Source organism: Acanthochromis polyacanthus, chromosome 12 (assembly GCF_021347895.1).
Source record: "Acanthochromis polyacanthus isolate Apoly-LR-REF ecotype Palm Island chromosome 12, KAUST_Apoly_ChrSc, whole genome shotgun sequence".
Lineage (NCBI taxonomy): Eukaryota > Metazoa > Chordata > Actinopteri > Pomacentridae > Acanthochromis > Acanthochromis polyacanthus.
The window spans coordinates 19,343,977-19,365,416 of NC_067124.1; the positions used below are offsets into that span (position 1 = coordinate 19,343,977).

The window sequence follows — 21,440 nt, forward strand, 5'->3', positions numbered from 1 at the left end:
TCAGATTCAAGGCAGATTTAAACATTCACACATACATACACCCATCTCCTTATATACACACACACAGCCTTCATTCACTCATGCATGCATACTTTATATTTGTCACTGTATCAATCACTGTGTTGTTATTAGATTAGTCAATAAATGTCCTCCATTTAGACCAAAATTACAGTCTTTTTGCGTTTATGTGTGTCCGACGGGTCACTTTTTCGAGGATTCTCGACATTCAGATATTAGACTGACCAACTGATCCAAATTTAAATCAATCAATTTTTAATTAATGTTAATTAATTAATTTCCTTGCAATCATAACGCGAGGTGGTGCCCCATTAATAAAACAAGTGCATAATTTAACTTTAATCAGTAGTTAATCCTACATCAGCTTTGCCTTCGCCTCGACCAGCCAGATTGCCACCCTTTCAGCACATTTCCACCGTAGATACAAGACCACACCGTAGGAGCTTTCACTGCCATCTGAAAACGTGATGCCATGGGGCTCACCATCGGGGTCAGGTGGCGTCAGGGCCCTGGCGAATTTCCACTGGCCAAGCTCTGCATAGTCCTTAAAAAGGCAAATGGCATCCTCCCTGAGGCCCTCAGACAAAGGTGAGTCCCATGTGCTTTCTGAAGAGTTGTGCTTCATTTTTGCCTCTTGAAAGGCTCTCCTCACCAGGATTGCCCCTTTTTGCTTGACTGGTGTTGCAAGCCCAAGGGGGTCATACAGCCCAGACACTTGGCTCAAAAGCTCTCTTCGTGTAAGAGGATTTGGAGTGGCTGCCCTTACCTCCCCCTTTGAAAGATGTTCGCCCAGCCTCATTTTCCTTCTCTTTTTTGAGAAGTTAACCGCCACCATCAGCTGAAGCTCATCATCTTTCGGATCATAACCAAGCCCCAATGCCTTATTGTCCTCCTCAGAAAGTTGATTTGGGAGGATCAATGTTGAGGGCTCCTTCTTCGGCTCCTTACATCCCAACCTCCCACTTTGGCCTGAGTAAACCCAAGGTTTCATGGGAAATCCTCCACCCTCCAGGATTTTCTCGATGTTAGCAGTCATGATTTTGAGTTGCCCTATGTCATTGTGAGAGGTGAGAATGTCATCAACATACACGTCTTCTTCCAGGACATGGCATTCGTCTTTGAAGTGGCTGAACTGTGGCAACTTTGCAGTTTCATGCATGGCGACTTGGGCAATGCAGCCAGCTGGTTTATCACAAATGTTGACTCGCGTGATCGCAAATTCTTGTATGTCTTCGTCCTCTGAATCCCTCCAAAGGAAGCGGTGAAGGTGCACCTCCCGGTCTTCAAGCCAGACTGAATTGTACATTTTTGTGATATCTCCAAGTGCAGCAAAGACGCCTTCTCGGAACCGGAGGAGAACGGCACGAATGCTGTTGGGTCATTCCATGCGGTTTCACCAGATGGTGGTTGCTGTACCATTTTCAAATTAGTCCTAAATTTTCATGCCATTAGATAGTCACAAAAGTACTTTCTATGCAAAATTGTAGGCCTGTAGCTCAAATAGTTTCTGAGTTGTGGGGGTCTGAAAACAAACATCCTACTCATTTTATGGCTCAAATCCAAAAATATGACTTCAATCAGAAAATATATTTTCAGTCAAATAAAAACTGAATTCAATAATGAAAAAATTTCAATCAGAGAAAAAATGTGTTCGAATGCATTTGTTTTTTAGTCTCAAATATTTTTTCTATTGGGAAAACGTTTTTTTTCTTTGAATTTTTTTTTATTATTATTGAAGTGACCTTTTTTTTTATTGAAAACATTTTTTGAGGTTGGGGCTGCTTTTGTTTTCATTGAGTAATAAAGAAACAAATGTCCTCCACCATATTTTTGGATATGGCTCAAATCCAAAAATATGATTTCAATTAAAAAATGTATTTTCAACAAAAAAAATTTTTCTATCAAAGAAAAACGTGTTTATATGCAATTTTTTGGGTCTCAAATAATTTTTTTTGCGTTTGAACAAGTTTTTTCTTTGATTGAAAATGTTTTTTTTGATTGAAGTGAAGTTTTTTCCTATTGAAAACATGTTTTGCGATTGGAGCAACTAAGAAACAAATTTACCTTCATATAATACTAACATTGGAATGACTACTAATACTTGTATCCCAATTTAAAATACTGAAAAGCAAAAATGATTTTGACATTACCCATGCCATTTTGAGTAAGAAAATCTCAGTAACTACAAATATAACCCTTCTGCTTTTTTGTACAGTGATAGAAGACAGAACTGTCTTGTAGAAAATTTGGGGTCTCTGGTACCTGTCCCACACTGAGATTTTTGCCACCAAAAATAGCCAATTAAAATCTCGTCCAACTTTGGGAGCTCATATTTTCCAAACTGAGGTACCTAGAAAGCTCCAGTTTGCTAAGTTATCACACAAATTTGTGTAGAATGGAACCCAGGGGTGTTAGAACACTTTTGTGCAGTATTTCTAGTACTTTTAAGGTCCCAAACCCCACTCGTGAGTAGGTATCTCTTAATTTTTTAGCATTTTTAGCAAGTCCCCATGACCTGCAGAGTGTAGGGAAACACCTGGGGATGTTTGTGGGGCACTAGCTACATGCAGAGGCCCTGTTTACCAACTCACAGCTCTCTGGTATGTCTAGAGGCTGAGAAATAACCACTTAAAGATGCAAAAAGCGCTGGTGAGGCTTTTTATAGCCCAAATTCTGAAAATTTCAACCCCCCACAACTCAGAAACTATTTGAGCTACAGGCCTACAATTTTGCGTAGAAAGTATTTTGGTGACTATCTAATGGCATACAAATTTTGGACTAATTTGAAGATGGTGCAGCAACACCCCCAAGGAATATCTGGTCATTTCACCTGGAATGACCCTGTTAAGGACGTCCGGACCTTTCACAAGGATGTCATTCAGGCTCTGGCCCCTAAACTTCTGGCTACTGTTCCATACAAGGCCGACTGGCGTGGTGACTGAATGGGGGTTCGGGGCAACCAGGTGGCTAATGTACCACACAGGACCAGTCCAGCTCCTTAGCATGTCTTTGGACAGCTTAATAGCAGCGCCCCGCTGGATCATGTCATGGACTTGTGCTTTATAAGCCATCTTCCACTCCAGTTCCTTCGCCAGTTGTTTCTCTGTCCTCAGGAATAACTTTGGCATTGTGACAGGATCCTCAGTCCAAGGGTACCTGGCATGCCAGTGTGGCTTTCCACTATCTCCAGATACATATGACAGGCCACTCTTTATTTGCTCCAATTCTCGCTCCTCCGAAAGAGTCATTTCCTTTCCTCCAGGCTGACAATTTCCACATCTACAGCCACCATATCTGGGCTCACAGGCAGCCCCGATACTGTCCCATTTCCACCAACTCATGAAGTCTCGGATGGCAGATGATGCGATGGCACTGACAGCTTGAGAGAACAGAAGCGGGCTCCTGTCACTGACCTCTTTGTATCTGGCTGCAGCTGTTCGCATGGAGCGTGCAAAATGAGTTCTGGACCCATGGGTAGTGACTACGACATCTTCAAGAAGATCTGGGTGGGAGCCTCCGACAGTCTTCCCCAGGGGGCCGTCCCACAACACAAGGTCCCCAACAGACCGCACCTTCTGAGGCACCAGCTGGCCTTCCTTGTGGCTGATAAGGAGCTTGATTTGTGTGGGGCGCACCAGTTCATGGATGGGAGTGTCGGGAAATATTTTCTGCAGTTTCTGAGGGGACACATGACGATTGACCTCAGCAATACTGTCAAGTCCATAACAGACAAGTTGATGGGATCTAAGGGTACCTTTTGAGGTTGTAACTCTGATCTTTAATAGATATCGCTTTGTCTCTACGGTCACTTGCATGCCGCCAACGCCATAGACTATAAGCGTCACACTCTCACTCCTCAGATTCAGTTCATCTGCGGCCTCATGAGTAATGTAATTAGTATCGGAAGCCAGGTCAATAAGTGTCCCAATTTTTTGCCCAGCATTCGCAGTCACCTCTAAAATCATCATTATAACTGGAAACTCCTGGAGGCCACACTCTGCCAGCAAACTGCGCTCCGGCACAGCTGAGCTAAAAGTCTTTGAGACAGAGTTGCAAAACACGTTTCTGCACTGCTGGGCTAATTCAGGTGGCAATTTGGTCAAGAAGTCTTCCTGCACATCAGTATACTTTTTCGCTCCACTTCTGACTGGACTTAGCCTCAAGTTCCTTGGCGTAGCCCCCTTGCCCCCAAACTTGGGGCAGAGGCAGTAATGATGAGCTGGACTCTGAGCATCCTTGCATCCTTCATTTCTGCAGAGAAAGATGGTCTTACATTCTCCATCATCTCTGTGAACCTTCAGACAATTCCCACAGGCACCAAGTTTTCTCACTGCTTCTTTCTTTTCTGCCAACTTGAGTGTCTTAAACTTCTTGCAGTAGAAGAGCTTTTTCTTGTGGCCATTCTCCCTACAAACACTACAAGCTGTTTGAATGTTGGCTGATTTGGTAGCTTTTGTCTGGGCATCTTTCTGTGGAATTTTTGCCTCCCTCTTTTACAGAGTCATCGTCCCGCAGTTGCTCCAATTGCTCATAAATTTTCTCCTGGCTCTTGAGAAATGTGAGGAGCAGGTCAAATCTGTCCAAAATTTAATCAGTTGATCCTTGTGTCATTTCTGACCTTCCTTGAAAATTTCATCAAAATCTGTTCATCTGTTTTTGCATAATGTTGCACACAGATAAACAGACAAACATACGCCGATCATCACAAAACTCCTCTGTGCTCCTTAGCAGAGTAAAAAAGGCAAATGGGAAAAAATGTCTAGTTTTTCTTGATACAATGACCTCAGTAACAATTATATTAAATTGACACATTTCAATAATGTCAGCAAAAACATTTTCAGCTTTGTAAACAAAGATATGATGACAGGGTTGTTTTTATACTTTTAATGTATTTCACTACATTAGATTGTACAGGCATAAATTAATGCAAACGAGCCAAAGCTTCATAGTGTACAGTGCATTGATAAATACTTTGCTGCATTCACTTGACTCCCACAGAGCCCATTTCAAATGTGACACTCAGTGTGAATCAAAGCAAGGTGATGGAGTTCAAAAGTGTAGCAGTGCTCACATGATCCGTCTCCTCTGGGTCGTCCTTCTCTTATCTCTGGATGAATGGCAGCTCTGAGGTTACAGCCACTGACAGAGTCCAGCTCACCGATGGAGGCTCTACTCTCACTATCATAAACGTAACTCGCTATGACCAGGGACCATTCAGATGTTGTGTGTTCAATCCTGTCAGTAGTAGCACCAGCGATTCGGTCAACTTCACGATCAGCTGTGAGTAGGACAGTGTGAATTTAACCAATATTTGCTGTAAATCTGCCCTTATAATTGTCCAGCTTAAATACAAAGATCTATTCCTGCTGTATGTCTCTCTTCCCAGATGGCCCAGATAACATGGCTCTCACAGTGAATGGACAGAACACAACTTCCTTTTCAGCTGGATCTAATCTGACCATACTGTTTGTCCCAGTCCAATCCCCCAGCTCAGCTTCAGTGGGCATTCAGGGGCGAGTTTGTGAATGTAACAGGTCCTCTGTTGGAGCTGTCACACGTCAGTGAAGACCAAAGTGGTCCATATTCCTGTCTGGCCTTTAACAATTATCAGTATCAGTATCATTATTAAATCACATCATTTGTAAGGATTACTAAGTCATTAAGTGAGCTGAAGAGTTAAAAATATATATTGAAAGATTTTACTTGATTTTGATAGATCAGTTCTGGTTAACTCATTTTAATCGAATGTCTTCTACATTTGCTTAGTCATACACAGTTCTGGGTAAATGCGTGTACAATATGAACATGAAGTCATTGTTAAAATTTAACTAAAGGAGAGGGAAGACAATATTTAGTGCCACAATGTACACACCTACAGCCGGATTATTAATGGCACTGACTAATATCTTAAATAACTGCTTCTCTTCACAGACGTTGGCAACTCATGTGGTCAACAGATAGCTTTTGATCCAGGAAATAAAAATGAATCCTATGAAACTTAAAGTAAAACTGCTCCGAAATGTGTCGTCATGGCAAGAAAGAGGACTGAAAAACGGCAGTTGACTTTTTTTACTGTAAGGCTTTTTGTATGATTCCACTTTTGGGCCCCTACAAATCAAATGTTTAATTAAATGTTCACATTTATGTAAGGAACATTTGAAATGAATAATCACGTTTGTGTGTGTGTGTGTGTGTGTGTGTGTGTGGGGGGGGGGGGGGGGGTGCCTTTCCTAATCAAGTCCAATCAGTTTAATTAAACACAGCTGGACTCCAATAAAGAAGCAGAACCATCTCGAGGAGGATCAGAAGAAATGGACAGCATGTGAGTTAAATATGAATGTCGCTGTAAAGGGTCTGAATACTTCTGACCATGTGATATTTCAGTTTTTCTTTTTAATAAATTTGCAAAAAAATTCTACATTTCTGTTTTTTTTCTGTCAAGATGGGGTGCTGAGTGTACATTGATGAGAAATAAAATGAACTTTTTGATTTTGGCAAATGGCTGCAATGACACAGAGAGTGAAACATTTCAAGAGGTCTGAATACTTTCCGTACCCACTGCATATGCACATATTATTACATGTGAGTGTGATTTGTGTTACTGTTGTCAGATATTTTTGCTTTCGTCCTTGTATGTTATCATGTTATGATTACCGGATCAACGAACCAAACCAAAAGCAAACAAATGAAGTCTACATGATAACACGCACTTAAAGTCAGCAGAAAACTGAACAACTGAATTACATTAATCAAACACAAGATAATGAAACTATATATATCTATGTATATAAATATGAGTCTTGAGGAGTCTTAAGGGATGAGGAAATATTCATTGCTTTGAATCTTGTATGTTGTGGCTGATAAAATCATCATTTATTGTAAAAAACCCAAAACAATAAAAAGTCTACTGTTTACTGGAAAGACACCTTTCATTTGAGCCAGTTGGCGAACATTTTTCAAGCTAGATTTAAAGAATTAAAATAAAAATTGTCTCCTTTGTTCAGAGTCACTGTAGAGAACACTGCTGATAACGTTATGCCGAGAGCGCTTTCCTCCACTGACTGTATTTGTCAGTCAGACAGCATATTTACAAAATATCCTCATGCAGTTCTCTTGCTGGGTGAAACTTTCCAAATGACAGATTGAGTTTACAGTAAATGGACACTCCTAGGTGTTTCTCCAGTAAAACCTCAGTATACCAGGGCAAAACAAGGTGTGGCAGGGTGATGACTGACCAGGACTAAGTATTTGCATCATAAGAACAGAGAGCTGGAGTGATGTAGAGCAAATATTAGCTGATTTCAGAGCTGTGATAATACAGTACTGCTAGATTTGATTTAGTTCAGTCCAGTCCATTGAGCTGACAAAGACGTTGCAAGAAAGTAGAAACAGAAGAATATAATGGAATCTCCACTGGTGTTTGTCCTGATCCTGACAACGATCGCCTTTTCTGGTAAAACTGAATTATTTTTGATACTTCAGTTCACTTAATTCCCATGACTTTATTTCCATTGCATTAGACAGTTTATAGATCTTGATTACCATTTTACAAAAATGTTTTACTTAATGCTACTTTGGTACATTTCAATGTTTTAAAAGTAGTTTTGTTTTCCTTACATTTAAACAATGCTCTTTTGCCAGTTTGTGAATATTTTTCCTTCTTCTCTGTTTCTAGATCATGTGTGCAGTCAGAAAATTACTGCCTCTCAGAACCCTGTAGCAGTGGGCAGCAGCGTAACACTTTCCAGCACGGTCCAGGTCACTACAGGAATATGGCTATTCAACAATAATCTCATTGTGTTCATATCTCCAGGAACTTCTGTCATAACTAATTCTTGGAGTGACAGGGTAGCTTATAATTCATCCACTTCATCACTGACTTTAAGGTCACTGACGCTCGATGACTCAGGAATATACACATTACAGGATTTGAATGGTTTTCGTGCTCAGTTAACACTGTCAGTCCGAGGTAAGGACTTTTTGCTTTTCCTGTTTACTAACTACAGTATACAATTCATATTAAGTAAACATCCCTGTATACATGCGCAGGAACACTGAAATGACCTCTCCAAACCTGTATGTTGATCCTGTATTGTATTGAAATCTGCCAACATTCAAAAAAACAGCACATAATAAATTATATTTTCAGTTATTTGCTTTACATGAATCTCAGTTCTTAGTTTCAGTTGTAAATTGAGAGAACAGGACAATCTCCCACTGATTTATAAAATATACAGTGAGATACATACATTAAAATTGATTAAAACACTATAAAAAAGACGTACAACAACTGTCGCTATGCTGTTGCGTCTGTCTCAGCCAACTCAACAAAGGTCACACAAGGTTTGAAACAAGAGGTTTGAACAAAAAAAAAAATAAATAAATCAAAGTGCTGCTCACACAGACAATCCTGTACTAAACACAAAGTGCAGCTACAGAATCCAACAAACAACAAAATTTGACTTAATGGTGGCACCTGATTTATTAAATGGTCTAAGTTATTACAGCATTCATCTTTCCCCATTGACTCTCGTTATAACTTTGACATACGCAGTTCGTTCCTCTTCAATACAAGAAATAGGAGACAGCAGGGGGCAGGCTGAGCGTGCCCTGCTGAGCGATCAGAGGGAGACAGCCTGTCTCCCTCTGATCGCTCTGATCTCCCTCTGACCCCAGATTTTAATAATAACCATAGAGTCATTGAGAAATTTGCATGTCTCAAAGACAGAAGAGCAAAACTTGCATACAAAAAAATAACACTGACGTAAAGGTGCTGGCTTTAATCTCTAAAATGTGAGGATTTACTTTTTTGTCATTACCTCCGCCAAGGAGGTTATGTGACACCCGGCGTTTGTGTGTCTGTCTGTCTGTCTGTTAGCAAGATAACTCAAAAACGCCTGGACAGATTCACATGAAATTTTGAGGGGATGTAGACTATGGTAAGAGGAAGAGCTGATTTAATTTTGGTGGCAATCCGGAAAGGATCCTGGATTCTGGATCACTTTGAATTTATTAGTATGTTTTAGTATGTGGTCCAAAACATGACAAAAACATCATAGGTTAGTATGTCGTCCAACAAATTGGAGCAAGGTGTCCAGATAGCTCAACTGGTTAAGAAGGTGATTTGTAAACAGAACTGTGTCAGAGACGCAGGTTTGATTCCAGCTCATGCTCCTTTACTGCATGGGTTTCCTGTTTTCCTCTCTATCCTTGGCGGAGGTCTGCACTCTCTGAGAGCTTTTCTAGTTTAATAATGTAAATAGAAATGTTAGTTGACACAAGTGGCACTTTAGACTGAAAGCCTGTTGATTTTCGTGTGTTCTGAAATCTGAGGAATTACTGTTTTTCTTTATTTTCATTGTAAATATTTAATGTTAGTTGACAGAAGCACTTTGGGCTCAAAGCCTAACATGCCCTCACATGCACAGTTATACATAGTATAATGCCTAATGGTTTCAGTTTTTTTTTTTCAGGCAAAGTGACAAATTTTTATTGCTTTGATCTTAAATATGCAGATTTGCTGTTTTCTCATTGTCATGTAAGGTTGTTAATGTAAAAGTTAGCTGACAGAAGCACTGTCTGCTTTAAGCCTTATAGTTAGGTTTTTTTTTTTAACAAAATGGCCAATGTTTGTTGGTTTCACAGGTATGGATTTGTTTTTGTTTATTTGAGTATGTAAATATAAATATGTTGTTCCAAAGATTTTGCTGGACAAAAGAAGCACTTGGCACTCTTTGAAGCTGGAAAAATGAATTGTTTCTTTTTTTTACTTTTGAAGTAAAAAATAGATTTGCATATTTATACACTCTTAATTTGTTTAATTATAGAAAAGGAGATTTTAAGGGTTTGTGTGTACCAATTACACCTTATCTGGAGCAAATCATATCAAACACTGGGGAGATAAATTCAAATTCACTAGCTGGTAACATTTATGTGCATTTAATTGTCTATTTGACTCAGCAGTAGTGCTTAGTGTACCCTCGTAGTGGTGCATAGTAATAGCACATCAAATGGCTGTGAACATAATCAATTCTTGTATTCCGGTGTTGCCGACTCTGCCATTTGGTTTGGTAAATTAAGTGCGCCACCCAAGAGAAAAATTGGTCACTACCCTCATTTTCTGTTACATAATGATCACCCACCAGCACAGTAGTGCTAGTCACGGAGTCAAGCCACTGGCAAGGTTAAAAGAAATGTTGGTTTGAATCAGATTTCAGTTTAAACCACATGAGCTCACATGTCTATCTTCTATTAAAAGAGAATACATGGTTCCTTGTCTGCTGCAGTCCCACATCTTTGTAAAACTAACAAATGCTCTTTTAATGTCATTCTCTGCAGTGCCGATTTCAAATGTGACCCTGTGGGCAAAAGAAACCAACCTGGTGGAATATAATGACACAGCAGTTCTCATGTGCTCTGTGTCCAACGGCTCATCTCTGTCCTTTGAATGGCTGAATGGCAACTCTACAGTCACAGCTGGTGGACAAGTCCTTCTCAGCAACGGAAATGCCACTCTCACCATACTCAATGTGACTCACCACTACCAGGGACCCTTCAGGTGCAGCGTGTCTAACGGCATTAGCCATGAAATCAGTGGCCCTGTTCATCTGAACATCAGCTGTAAGTTTTAACCAACAAATCTGTATATGTAGACATCTGCAACCCTAACATTAATCCCTTAAACAATTTCTCTGTTGTTTTATCATCAGATGGTCCAAGTAACACAACGATGATGATCACGCCCATGAAGGACGTGTACAAATCAGGTTCTAATATCATGCTGTCATGCTCAGCGGAGTCCAGCCCTCCAGCGATGATCCAGTGGATTGTTAATGGAGTGTACCTGAACCACTCTGGCCCACAGCTTCAACTAGAGAATGTTACTGAGGGCAACTCAGGAAATTACAAATGCGAGTTTCACAACACAGCCACGTCCAGGTTCAGCAGCGCAAGTGCAATGATCCAGGTTTTAGGTAAGGTTGGAATTGTGGAAGGTGACTCTCCTCTTTTGTCCTCAGAGAGACATGAATCTGCCAAATATCTTGACTTAAATATCTTGTTAAGTCAAACAATCTTGAAATTATCTTGTTCTGAGTTGAATTTCACAAGAAAGCTCGAAATAAGCTTAACCCTTGTGTCGTCCTGCAGGTTAAATTGATGCGTTTTAAAGTTTGAAAATGTGGGGAAAAAAATATTTTCACTGTGAAAATTCTGATTTCCACATTTGCAACATTTTTGGGAAATCTTTAAACATTTTTTGGTGAGAATAAAGAAATATTAAAAATGTTTCTTTAAGAGCATTCACATAAAAATCAACCAAAATCCAGTGAATTTCACTGGATTTTGGTTGATTTTTATATGAATATTCTTAAAGAAAACATTAGACGTTTTTCTGATATATATGTAATCACTTTAGATATTTTTAAGATTTTTTTGGAAGATTTTTACTCATTTTTTGAAAATATTTACAAGAATTTTCTAGTCAAATTTGAGTTGTTGTTGTTTTTTTTTTAAATAAAGCATTTACGGGAAACTTTTAAGGAATCATTGGAATTTTCTTGCTCAAGGTTTTGGACATTTTCAGAAATTTTTTGCAGAATTTTTGGATTTTTTCAGACAAGGAAACAATATTTTTTGGTAAACGTAAATGAGGACAACAGGAGGGTTAAAACATTTCAAATTAGGAGGTTACATGAAAGCGAAAATCTATTTTTGAAAAACTGCTTCTACTTTCTTTCTTTTTTAAGCATATCTGGCTCATTTTAAAACTCATAAGCTTGACAATCCTGTTAAAATACATCTGAAAATAAGTCCTCCCAGCTAATTTTAGATTCTCAATATTCTAAATATCATATTTTACTTCAAGAAATCTTACCAAGTCATTTTTAACTTGTTCTATTGGCAGATTTTTTTCACTTATTTCAAGGTAAAAGTTCCTTGAAATATTTTTTTGTTTTGTTCTGAGAGGGGCATTTTTTCCAGTGAGAAGGAGAGGGAGGGCAGGACACACGTGCAGGGCAGGCAGGCATTTGTAGACATATGACTGAAAACGGAATGTTTCTGTTTCTGGTTCTGCTACCTAAATAAGGGCAGTATCATTGTCCCCACCTAACTGTTTTCACAACAATTAGGCAAACTTTCCAAAATGCTGGACCATTATTTGAAATTCCAGCAGCATGTGCCACATTCATTCAAGCCTCATCCATGGCTGAATTTAAGTAATGCTTTCCCTTTTCTTCTTGTAGATCCAATAACAGCAGTTATGGTGAAACCTACCGGTGGACCAGCCATGCTTCATGAGCCATTCACTCTTCAGTGCGAAGTGACTGGATCTGCTGACACTATTCTGTGGTGGATGGATGGCCAGCTTATTACTGCAGACAATTCAACCGTCTTTGGCATGAGCAACAAGACACTAACCTTGAAGTCAGTCCAAACTTCAGACAATGGATATTACAAGTGTCAGGCTTTTAATTCCGTGAGCAACATGACCAGCAGCCCCTATACAGTCGAAGTTATCTGTAAGTTATGCTCTAATTGCCGTTAACTAAAAAAGCCATTTGATAAGATATTATAATGTGGACGTATCTAGTAGATTATTCATAAAATACTGATGGAAATTTTACTCCCATGTACTGTTCTGCGTGATGTGAATGTCTGGAAGGTCATGTGAACATATTTCCTGTGAAAGTAGTTTACAATAATATCCATGCATTTAGATGGACCAGAGATGCCAACTATCACGGGACCAGCCGCAGCAAAGACAGGAGACAATGTCACCCTCTGCTGCTATGCGCCATCTAACCCACCAAGCCACTACAAATGGTACTTCAATGGTTCTCTAGTCTCCAACATGTCCGAGTACATTACCCCTCCTCTTCCCAAAGACACAGTCAGGAAGTACATCTGCATGGCCTTTAACAATGTGACTGGCCAAAACAGCAGTGCCTACTTCATGCTTACTGTTATAGGTGAGATGTGGATATTTGCTACTTATATGTTTATGCAAAAATGTTTTCTGAAAAAGGATTATACAACTCTGGGTTTTGCTTTGTTTTTTAGACGCAATAGAAAATGTGCAAGTAGAAGCACCAGATAATCTTGCCACAGAAGGCTATTCATATAATTTAACATGCAATGTAACCGGGCCTGCTGATCATGTTTACTGGATGAAGAATGGTGAGCCGCTGCACGAAGACAACACAACTGTTTTCTTCATGGATAACAAGACAGTCAGCTTCATCCCACTGAATCGTTATGATACTGGCTACTACCAGTGTGTGGCTGTTAATGCTGTTGAAAAAGTGACTAGCGCTCCGCACATGCTCCTTGTCAACTGTGAGTACGACATTTTCATGCAACATGTTGCTAAACACTATTAGATTTTTGGAGTCAAAGTCAACTATCTCCTTTGTTCTTGCAGTTGGACCAGAAACACCCATCATTCAGGGGCCAGCGTATGCAGAGACAGGAGGATATGCGATCTTCAACTGTTCTGCCATGTCGGTTCCACCCAGCCACTTTAGCTGGTGGTATAATGGCTCCATGGTGGCCAACACTTCAGTCTTTACAGCTGGTCCTTTGTCTTTAAATATGACTGGAGAATACACCTGTGTGGCCTACAATTATGCGACAGGAAAGAACAGTACAAACTCTACAATGCTCACAGTCATTGGTATGAAAATTTGACTATCGGAAGGAAATCAATGTGACATTTTCTTAACACGACTGATTGAATATTGGTTTATATTGTGTCTTAGACGACAACTGTTTAAAAGCATGACGTGCAATCAGGGTGGCTTACCCATATAACTTACTGTGTTTTGTGTCTACAGAGGCCATAGAGTCAGTGAGGATCCAAAGCAGCACAATTCCAATACAATATGAAAACTTCACTCTCACCTGTGATGTTGTTGGACCCTATGACACGATCTACTGGATGAAGGACAACATCACACTCAACAGCACAAACCCAGATTCATCGTACCACATTGAAAAGAACATGCTGTACTTCACCCCTTTGATATTTGGATACTTCACATCGGAGACATATTGGACCAATGACGGGTCATATCAGTGTGTTGCTACCAATCAGGCTGGTCAGCATAAGAGCGAACCGTACCAGCTCCTGGTGAACTGTGAGTATTGTAGAGTGGAAACTTGCTTTCCTGCTGTTATAATAGGTGCTTTTTTTAAAATTAATATTTAAATTAATATTTTTTAACAAAATCTAATACACTGATGTTACATTTGGTATTATTATTTGATAATATGTGTTTGATCAAGTAAAATACACCTAAATCACCTCCCAATAACTGCCTTCCTTTACCAATGATAAGTTACACGAGAACCCTGTTGCTCTGAGATTAAGCTTTCTACATTCAGTGTTTCAGCACCTAAACTTAAACCAGTAATTATAAGGTAGAGAATGCATTTAACCAGAAATACCTAAATGAGTCAATGAGCCATTGAAATGCCGAACAGAATAAACGTGAATTTACCATTTTAGATGTGCTCCAATAATAGAAAAAATAAATTAGGACATAACAATTGTCATTTAACTCTAATTTTGACTAACTCCTTCTGTCTGGTTGCAGATGGGCCCGTGAGTGTGTGGATCTCTGGTCCAGATTCAGCAGAATTGGGCACCTCTGGCGTGTCTCTGACATGTTCTGCTGTTTCTCAGCCTGAGTGTCACTTCTACTGGTTCCTTAACAATCAGTCAAACCCTCTAACGAATGGATCTGTTATTACATTCTCTGTGACAAAAGAAAGTGAGGGGACGTACATATGTAAGGCGAGGAACCCTGTGACCAACATCACAATGTACCGAAGTCAAACATTTGCCATCAGCGGTGAGTGAACCTTACAACTCTTCTCTCTCTATTTTTGATGTGGTCAGGACAGTATCTCCATAACAGATTCTTTGTGATATCTGATGAACTGACAAGCAAAATATGAGTGAAACATGATCACTAAGGTTCATAGAATAATCACATTCACCTAAATTATTTTCATCACTATGGTTAAAACACTGCCAGTGTAGGTGCTATACAACTGTAGATGATCCGTGTGGTATCAGTAATATTCTTTCTTTTCTTCTCGGAATAACTGAAATTTCTCTTTCCATCCCCAGATCACGCCTCTGCCATCCACTTCTCATCTCATGGCAGTCTGATGTTAATGGGTCTGTTTGCTTTTTCCACCTCTGTGCTGTTCAACTGATCCTCCACACCTAAAAGTCCAGTCAACCCAAAAGGCCTCCTGCTTCTTTTCTTGCCTTTCACAACAATCTTCTTTTAAAATGACTGAGACATTCAAAGTGTAATCCACACTCTCACTGTAAAATTAACACTAGCATTCATTTATTGCAATGTCTGCTTTCTTATTTATGTTAAAAACTATAAATATTAGCAAGTTAAAGTAACTGTGTTAGTCACTGTTGGGACTTCCCAGGAGTCATTTTAGTGAAAGTACTTCAGTAAACTTGCATTCAATATCAAGGACCGTACCATCAATGAAGTGATTTTTCATTAACTGATATAAGTGGAATGTTGCTTAGAGGTAAGATTAGCAGCTGTGGTGTAGGTAAGGCTTTACTGAGGATCAGAGGCAGGTCCTGTCCCCCTGGGAGAGGGACAAGAGAGGCAGAAAAGAGCAAGAAGAAAGGGAAGGGAAAGTGGAGCACAGCAAGCAAGAACAAACTGGTATGCAGAGCTGGTCAACATTTATAGATGCACGACAGTAAGGGGAGAGTTTTAGATGCGGTCCTGCTCCTGAACTTCAGATAAACATTTTACCTGCATTATTTTCAGAAGGGTAATACATGTGTGTTTCTACATAATATCTCCATAACATCTCCATGCTCCTTTGGTACAAATTGCATATCTCCATTCTGAACACTTGCTGTTATTTTTGTGAAGCATGATGAATTTGCTTTATTATATCTCGATTCACTGTAATTATTTATTAATCAATAAAAACACCGTAATCATTTGTGTGAGGACTTTATTGAGGAGGATATAGCAGTAAGTCTTACAAAGAAATGTGTGTGACAGTGATAATTGCAAAATATCCATATATAGGGATATGCAGTATATATGAGAGTTTCCTTGTCTTGCTCATATGGGCACACTGGGACCAAACTTGGATGTATTCTTTGTCTTCAGTTTGGAAAACCTGTGGCACTTCTGCAGATTCTTGCTTTTTTCCAGCTGACACAGTTTTTTCCCTTGTGGTTTAAATAAATACAGACAGATTAGAAAAAGATAGAGTTTACCTGTAAATATCTGTAAAACTTTAAGAGTTTGAGTTCATAATCACCTTTCAGTCTGAGTCATGATAATATACTGAACGCACAACTTTTCTTTTCACTGATCTTACTGATTTTAAATAGTTTTACTTTATCACTTTCAAAACCTCAGACAGTTTAAGTAACTTACATTTCCCATTCTTGCCATTGCGTCTGGCAGACGGCTGACAGCGGCAGAGTGTGCTCACCATCTCTCTTTCCTTTCCTGGGTGATCCAAATACATAAGAACAAAAGAACCTAATAGGTTTGGATAATGCACTTATAAATATATACATATGAATATATATAGTTGTCATTTCACCTTTGCAGTTACATGATCTGTTGTGCCATCTTGGGGTGTTAATCGGATGTGGAGTGGCACGGAGTTCAACAACAGTGGCTACAACACAATTGATGTTAAAGTTAAGAAAAGAATTACTGATAATTATAAGAAGTAATGTAAATAAAACAGTTTAACTCTTATTGATTAACCGCTGGTTGTGAAGTGTGTTTTCATTTTTTTTAGTTTTTACATACAATCAGTGGATTTGCTGACAATCAAGGATTGCTCATAGGTCTCAGGAACACCTTTGATCAAAGAAAAAAGCATTACAGAACAATATAAACACGATGATAAATTAGTAAATTACTCTTGTAATTAATATTAGCATCTTATTTTGATTATTAAGTATACAATACCTTGACCGTGGTCAGTGAATATTAGCAGTACAAGAACCAACAGCAAATGCTCCTTTGGTCCCATCCTGAAGTAAATCAGAACAATGTTGTTTGCCCAGAAAGAGAAATCCTGGCTGTACGCAGTCACAGTGAAGAAATGAAATGTTTGTCGTTCTGGGTCTTTATAAAGGATGGTGTCAATGTCTGAAATTTTAGCTGTGGCGTATTCATCAACTGCCAACTGTATGATGCATGTCTTGCCCAACCAAAGACGTGGCTGTGGATAACACAAAAGACTGCCAGCAAATCTTGGTGTCATGTAATGGTTCATTTCTTTGGAAAGAAAGAGGGAGGGATTCACATGATGGTGACCTGCAGCATGAGGGTATCTGAATGCCAGGTGACACCTTGTTTTTGAGTTTCAAATGTGTACTGCTTATGCTATATGACTGTATTACTTTAAATAATGAAGAGTGTCATATACATTTTTTTCACTCTGAGCTTTAATTTACTGATCCTCGCTGTGATCATATTTTGTTTTCAGTATTTGTTATAGTCATTTAAAACATGGCAGTTCAATAAATGAGGAAATGAGAAAAGATATTGTTAATCTCACTTACTGGTTGTGGTTTGTGTACAAAACCTAGAATTTATCTTTGTGGGCAAAAGCACTTATTGCTATACAATACTGACAGGTTTAATATCAATGGTAAGCACAAGTGCTCATTATCAGTCCTGTCAACAGGATACACCAGTGTCACATTTAAGATTGTACTTGCTATTACGAGGTAGAATTCTAGGTCTTTGTGTATTGTATTACATGTGATGACTGCTGAAAAACATACCAGTTATGCACTGACATTAATGAGGCTGGTGAGGGCAAAGCAGGACTTGTTCACCGTCCTCAAGTTTCGGAAATGTAGCTCTCTGCTCACAACCACATTTTCCTAAAACCAGTCATGCAAAAGCAATAAATCTCCCAGGGACATAATCTTTCTTTGTGCACTCTCAATGAACTTTGCCTATTTTTGAAGCCTAAAAACACAGTTCTGCATCAGTGGCAATCAGTTTCTCAGTATCTGCCCAGAGATCTGATCAACAAATCAAGGGACAATGAAACCATCTTGCGTTTATATTTAATGCATTTCTTTCCTCTCTTACACAATCACCCATTCTGGACCACAATGTGAGTTCTGCAGCACAATCCTTATCCAGGTTTCTTAGAAGCATGTAAGTGAAGCCTTTTCAGCGATCTAATGAGGCAATACGTTGCAGAGAACAATGAACCTGATGCAAAGTAAACTACTCAAACGCAACTATGTTTGCAATGAAATACAGCTGTTGTTACAATAGGAGAAGGGAAAAGATTGAAGGACATTAATGAGAAAAGAAAACATTATGAAAAGCAAGTAGACAGCAATGGTCAGTTTTTTGCATGTGTAAACAAACAAAAGGGAAATCTTAGGTCATTGAAATGAACATGTACAAAAAAACATTAGATGTTACATAGATGGTACTGCCAAATAAAGATAACTCCAAAAATTAACCAGGTCCTCTTTCAAGTATCTTGCAATAGTGGGTTTCTACATCAGTACTTATGAAATGTTCTGAAGTAAAATCAGCTTTGATAAATACATTACAAATGTAGCCAAGTAGATGAGATGTGCAGGCCATGGTTATATATTCAGCTTTTAACAAGGGGCAACCAAGAACATTTGAACACACAGAATGTTTTCATTAAAAAAAATTGCATATTTTTATCTTTTATTATTAACCATTGAACATTTGGATTAATTTAGGTTTATCTATGTGTTCTAAATGGCATCTCCTCAGATGTTATTCTATTGCCTTGATTGCTAAGTCACTGGCAATGACTACCTGGAATCACCTGTCAAATTCATTCCTTGTATCATGCTGCAGAAAAATGAAACAATCTGTCTATGACAAAACATTTTGGGAAGTAAATGCTAGTAGAACAGGTGCTCTTTACAGCACAGCACAATTAAATTTTGACTGCATTATTAACACAAAAAATGCATGGTCCCATTATCTGTAACAGTGGTCACCAACCCTCGCTGTGGAGAGGACTTCAATGATCTGTGCAGCTCTTAGCCCTTAATAATGGATTCTATCCACCATCTGAGGTCTTAATGAGCAAAGTGTGATGCTCTGCGGAAACAGGGACGAGGACCACTGTGGTAGTGTACATTTGGAACCTGGCTGCTCAGTTCTCAGCAGGTTTATCTAGCATGGACTTGAGATGAGCGTAGAGGGGTTCACACACCCTACGGTAGCCCTGAGGGGTCAGGTGAAGGTAGTCATACATGTCTTGGTGAGAGATGCTACCATTGGAGTGGACAAAGCCAGGATCCACGTTGAGGAAAGAGGCATGTGGAAGAGATGATAAAGTCTCCTGGACTAGCTCGTTCACCTTGGCATTTCGCTCCCGGAGAGGGTTTGGTGCTTTACCTCTGGGTAGTATACCCTGAAAAACAGAAGACACAGTGTTTTTAGCATTTTCATTTCTATCCTCAGCAATAAATGGACTCCTATTAAGTGTGTTTACTATTTTTAAGTGTTTCACAAAAGGAAAACTAGTTTCAATGAGATTGCTTACTCACCAACACATCAACTGAATCTTAAATCAGTTACGGTTTATTTTTTTCAAACATAAAAAGTGAAACTGGTCACAGTAATCGAAGTGCTAAACTACTGTGGTGCATCCAGAACTCTGCTGCTGAACTAAGATTCAACTAAAAGGGGTAACACGATCAGGGTTGAGGTCACCGTACAGTTTCATTGTCGCATGAACTTCATTTGTCATTTTCAACAAACACGTAGGTGAGTTGATTCACACTACCCTTAAGGAATGCATCTGAAACAAAACCTACAAGTACGAGCGTGTGGGCATGGGGGAGCTTGTTCTTGATGACTTGGACAATAGCCATGATGCCTCCACAGATCTGTTCAGCAGTGTGACCATGATTATTAGTGCCAACCCATAGCACGACAACCTACATTAAGAAAAGAGAAAGGAAAACATGATTACGCACATGCAACTGACAGTTTAGAGTCATTATAAGTGAGATTTCAATGTTAGCACCATCAGTCTATTGTGTGAATAAACAAGCATGATCATGTTCTCTGTTTCTGGCAGTGTTTTGGACCTTTGGGCTGATGTTATCCAGTTCACCATTGCTCAGTCTCCACAGCACATGCTGCGTTGTATCACCACCCACTCCAAAATTGAGGGCATGTAGAGGAGAGAACAACTGGCGCCATATCTGCAGACAAGCCACAACAATAAAGTGTCCACATGTTCACACAGATTGGAAGCATGTCCAGATATTTATAAGAATAGGACAAACTATCAAACACTGCGTATAGATCAGAGACATAGATGAATGTGATGTGTTTTACCGGAAACTGGTGCAACAGCTGAACAAGAGAGTCTCCAACAAACACGACATCAGGCTCTTTGTCTTTGCTGTCAGACACAAAGCGGGTATGCTAAAAGGGGAGGGGAGGAGGGGGGGGGGGCAAAACTTGAATGCATTGCCAGAAAAGTATATTTGAAACAATATTTTCCTATTGATATATTATCTACCAATTTCTAACACTACAAATCTTCAGAAAAAAAATTGGCAGTGAGAATGTATTGTATTTTCTGTGTCAAACTTGAGCTATTTTCTGTTTAGTTCTCTTCCACGGAAACAGCACTAACAATTTGTTGATCCAACTGCTCTACTGCTCTATTTCCCCTAGAGGACAAATATAAAGATTTCTGAAATGAACTGTATTTCAGCTGATGACGTCTTCCGTTATCATCAGTCATCATATATCTCAACCCTTGCGACATTAGAAATAAATCTTATGTCACAGCTTTGTAAAACTCAAGGAAAAAGTAAAAGAAAACTGATAATAATAATAATAAGGCTACTTCACACACCAGAGACATCCATCGTCCATCTCCCTGGGTGTCTACACAGAGAGTGGGTGTGGCGGCTGGGTTTGGGTCTTCTGCACTCATGTTTTGGCTCTACCTGTAATTGGAAAGCAGTCGCGTAGAATTTGTGATACTTATAATAACGCACACTAACCGCGTAACCAAAGGCCTATCGTTATAAATGCCGTCAAAATCAATGGATGTTGATAGAGTTAGCCAAAATGGCTAGCTTCCTTCTGAAAACACAAATAGATGTGGTTTAACAGCGATAACAGTCATGCACGTGTAATATAAATGTTAAATAATAAAAGCCTATATTGTCTACGGTAGAAAAGGGTCAATATTAAATGACAACTACATTAAGCAACGTTACTGAACACAGGTTACCATTAAGTCAAAATATCGTTATGTCCCGATTCAGTTTCAGGAAGTATATTTTCGCTGTACTTGCATGTACCATTGTCTTCCGTGTACAACTATATATGTTTTCAAGTATTTTAGAGTTA

At 39.1% G+C, this 21,440-nt stretch overlaps 3 protein-coding genes across 4 annotated transcripts; 1 reads left to right on the forward strand and 2 right to left on the reverse strand.

The window, feature by feature from the left end:
- Positions 1-10,363: 10,363 nt before the first annotated feature.
- LOC110959472 (carcinoembryonic antigen-related cell adhesion molecule 5-like) lies at positions 10,364-16,014 on the forward strand. The gene is made up of 9 exons (XM_051956763.1): positions 10,364-10,638; positions 10,728-10,991; positions 12,264-12,539; positions 12,738-12,989; positions 13,081-13,356; positions 13,442-13,693; positions 13,854-14,156; positions 14,616-14,873; positions 15,155-16,014. Exons 1-9 carry the CDS (start codon positions 10,428-10,430, stop codon positions 15,241-15,243), a joined length of 2,181 nt encoding a protein of 726 aa, XP_051812723.1. The 5' UTR covers positions 10,364-10,427; the 3' UTR covers positions 15,244-16,014.
- LOC127536435 (uncharacterized) lies at positions 16,010-17,980 on the reverse strand. The gene is made up of 5 exons (XM_051956765.1): positions 17,010-17,980; positions 16,848-16,898; positions 16,633-16,710; positions 16,461-16,535; positions 16,010-16,249 (listed from the first exon to the last, which is right to left on the reverse strand). Exons 1-5 carry the CDS (start codon positions 17,317-17,319, stop codon positions 16,140-16,142), a joined length of 624 nt encoding a protein of 207 aa, XP_051812725.1. The 5' UTR covers positions 17,320-17,980; the 3' UTR covers positions 16,010-16,139.
- Positions 17,981-18,107: 127 nt separating this feature from the next.
- On the reverse strand, positions 18,108-21,434 carry pafah1b3 (platelet-activating factor acetylhydrolase, isoform Ib, gamma subunit). Of its 2 annotated transcripts, XM_022206340.2 has the most exons (6): positions 21,322-21,434; positions 20,938-21,031; positions 20,409-20,498; positions 20,156-20,272; positions 19,880-20,002; positions 18,108-19,473 (listed from the first exon to the last, which is right to left on the reverse strand). In XM_022206340.2, exons 2-6 carry the CDS (start codon positions 21,016-21,018, stop codon positions 19,213-19,215), a joined length of 672 nt encoding a protein of 223 aa, XP_022062032.2. In that variant the 5' UTR covers positions 21,019-21,031; positions 21,322-21,434; the 3' UTR covers positions 18,108-19,212. The 2 variants fall into 2 exon arrangements, with proteins under 2 accessions (XP_022062032.2, XP_022062033.2); XM_022206341.2 differs by lacking the exon at positions 21,322-21,434 and having other exon boundaries at positions 20,938-21,315.
- Positions 21,435-21,440: the final 6 nt, after the last annotated feature.

Excerpts from the sequence above, each read along its gene's own strand:
- LOC110959472 (XM_051956763.1), top strand. The coding sequence starts at position 10,428 with ATGTGCTCTGTGTCCAACGGCTCATCTCTGTCCTTTGAATGGCTGAAT. Across the intron at positions 13,694-13,853 it reads TACAATGCTCACAGTCATTG|AGGCCATAGAGTCAGTGAGG; the intron begins GTATGAAAATTT and ends TTGTGTCTACAG. Across the intron at positions 14,157-14,615 it reads GTACCAGCTCCTGGTGAACT|ATGGGCCCGTGAGTGTGTGG; the intron begins GTGAGTATTGTA and ends GTCTGGTTGCAG.
- LOC127536435 (XM_051956765.1), bottom strand. The coding sequence starts at position 17,319 with ATGAACCATTACATGACACCAAGATTTGCTGGCAGTCTTTTGTGTTAT. Across the intron at positions 16,711-16,847 it reads TGTCAGCAAATCCACTGATT|CCACTGTTGTTGAACTCCGT; the intron begins GTATGTAAAAAC and ends ATTGTGTTGTAG. Across the intron at positions 16,536-16,632 it reads CAGATCATGTAACTGCAAAG|GAAAGGAAAGAGAGATGGTG; the intron begins GTGAAATGACAA and ends TGGATCACCCAG.
- pafah1b3 (XM_022206340.2), bottom strand. The coding sequence starts at position 21,018 with ATGAGTGCAGAAGACCCAAACCCAGCCGCCACACCCACTCTCTGTGTA. Across the intron at positions 20,273-20,408 it reads AGCTGTTGCACCAGTTTCCG|ATATGGCGCCAGTTGTTCTC; the intron begins GTAAAACACATC and ends GCTTGTCTGCAG. Across the intron at positions 20,003-20,155 it reads TGGATAACATCAGCCCAAAG|GTTGTCGTGCTATGGGTTGG; the intron begins GTCCAAAACACT and ends TTCTTAATGTAG.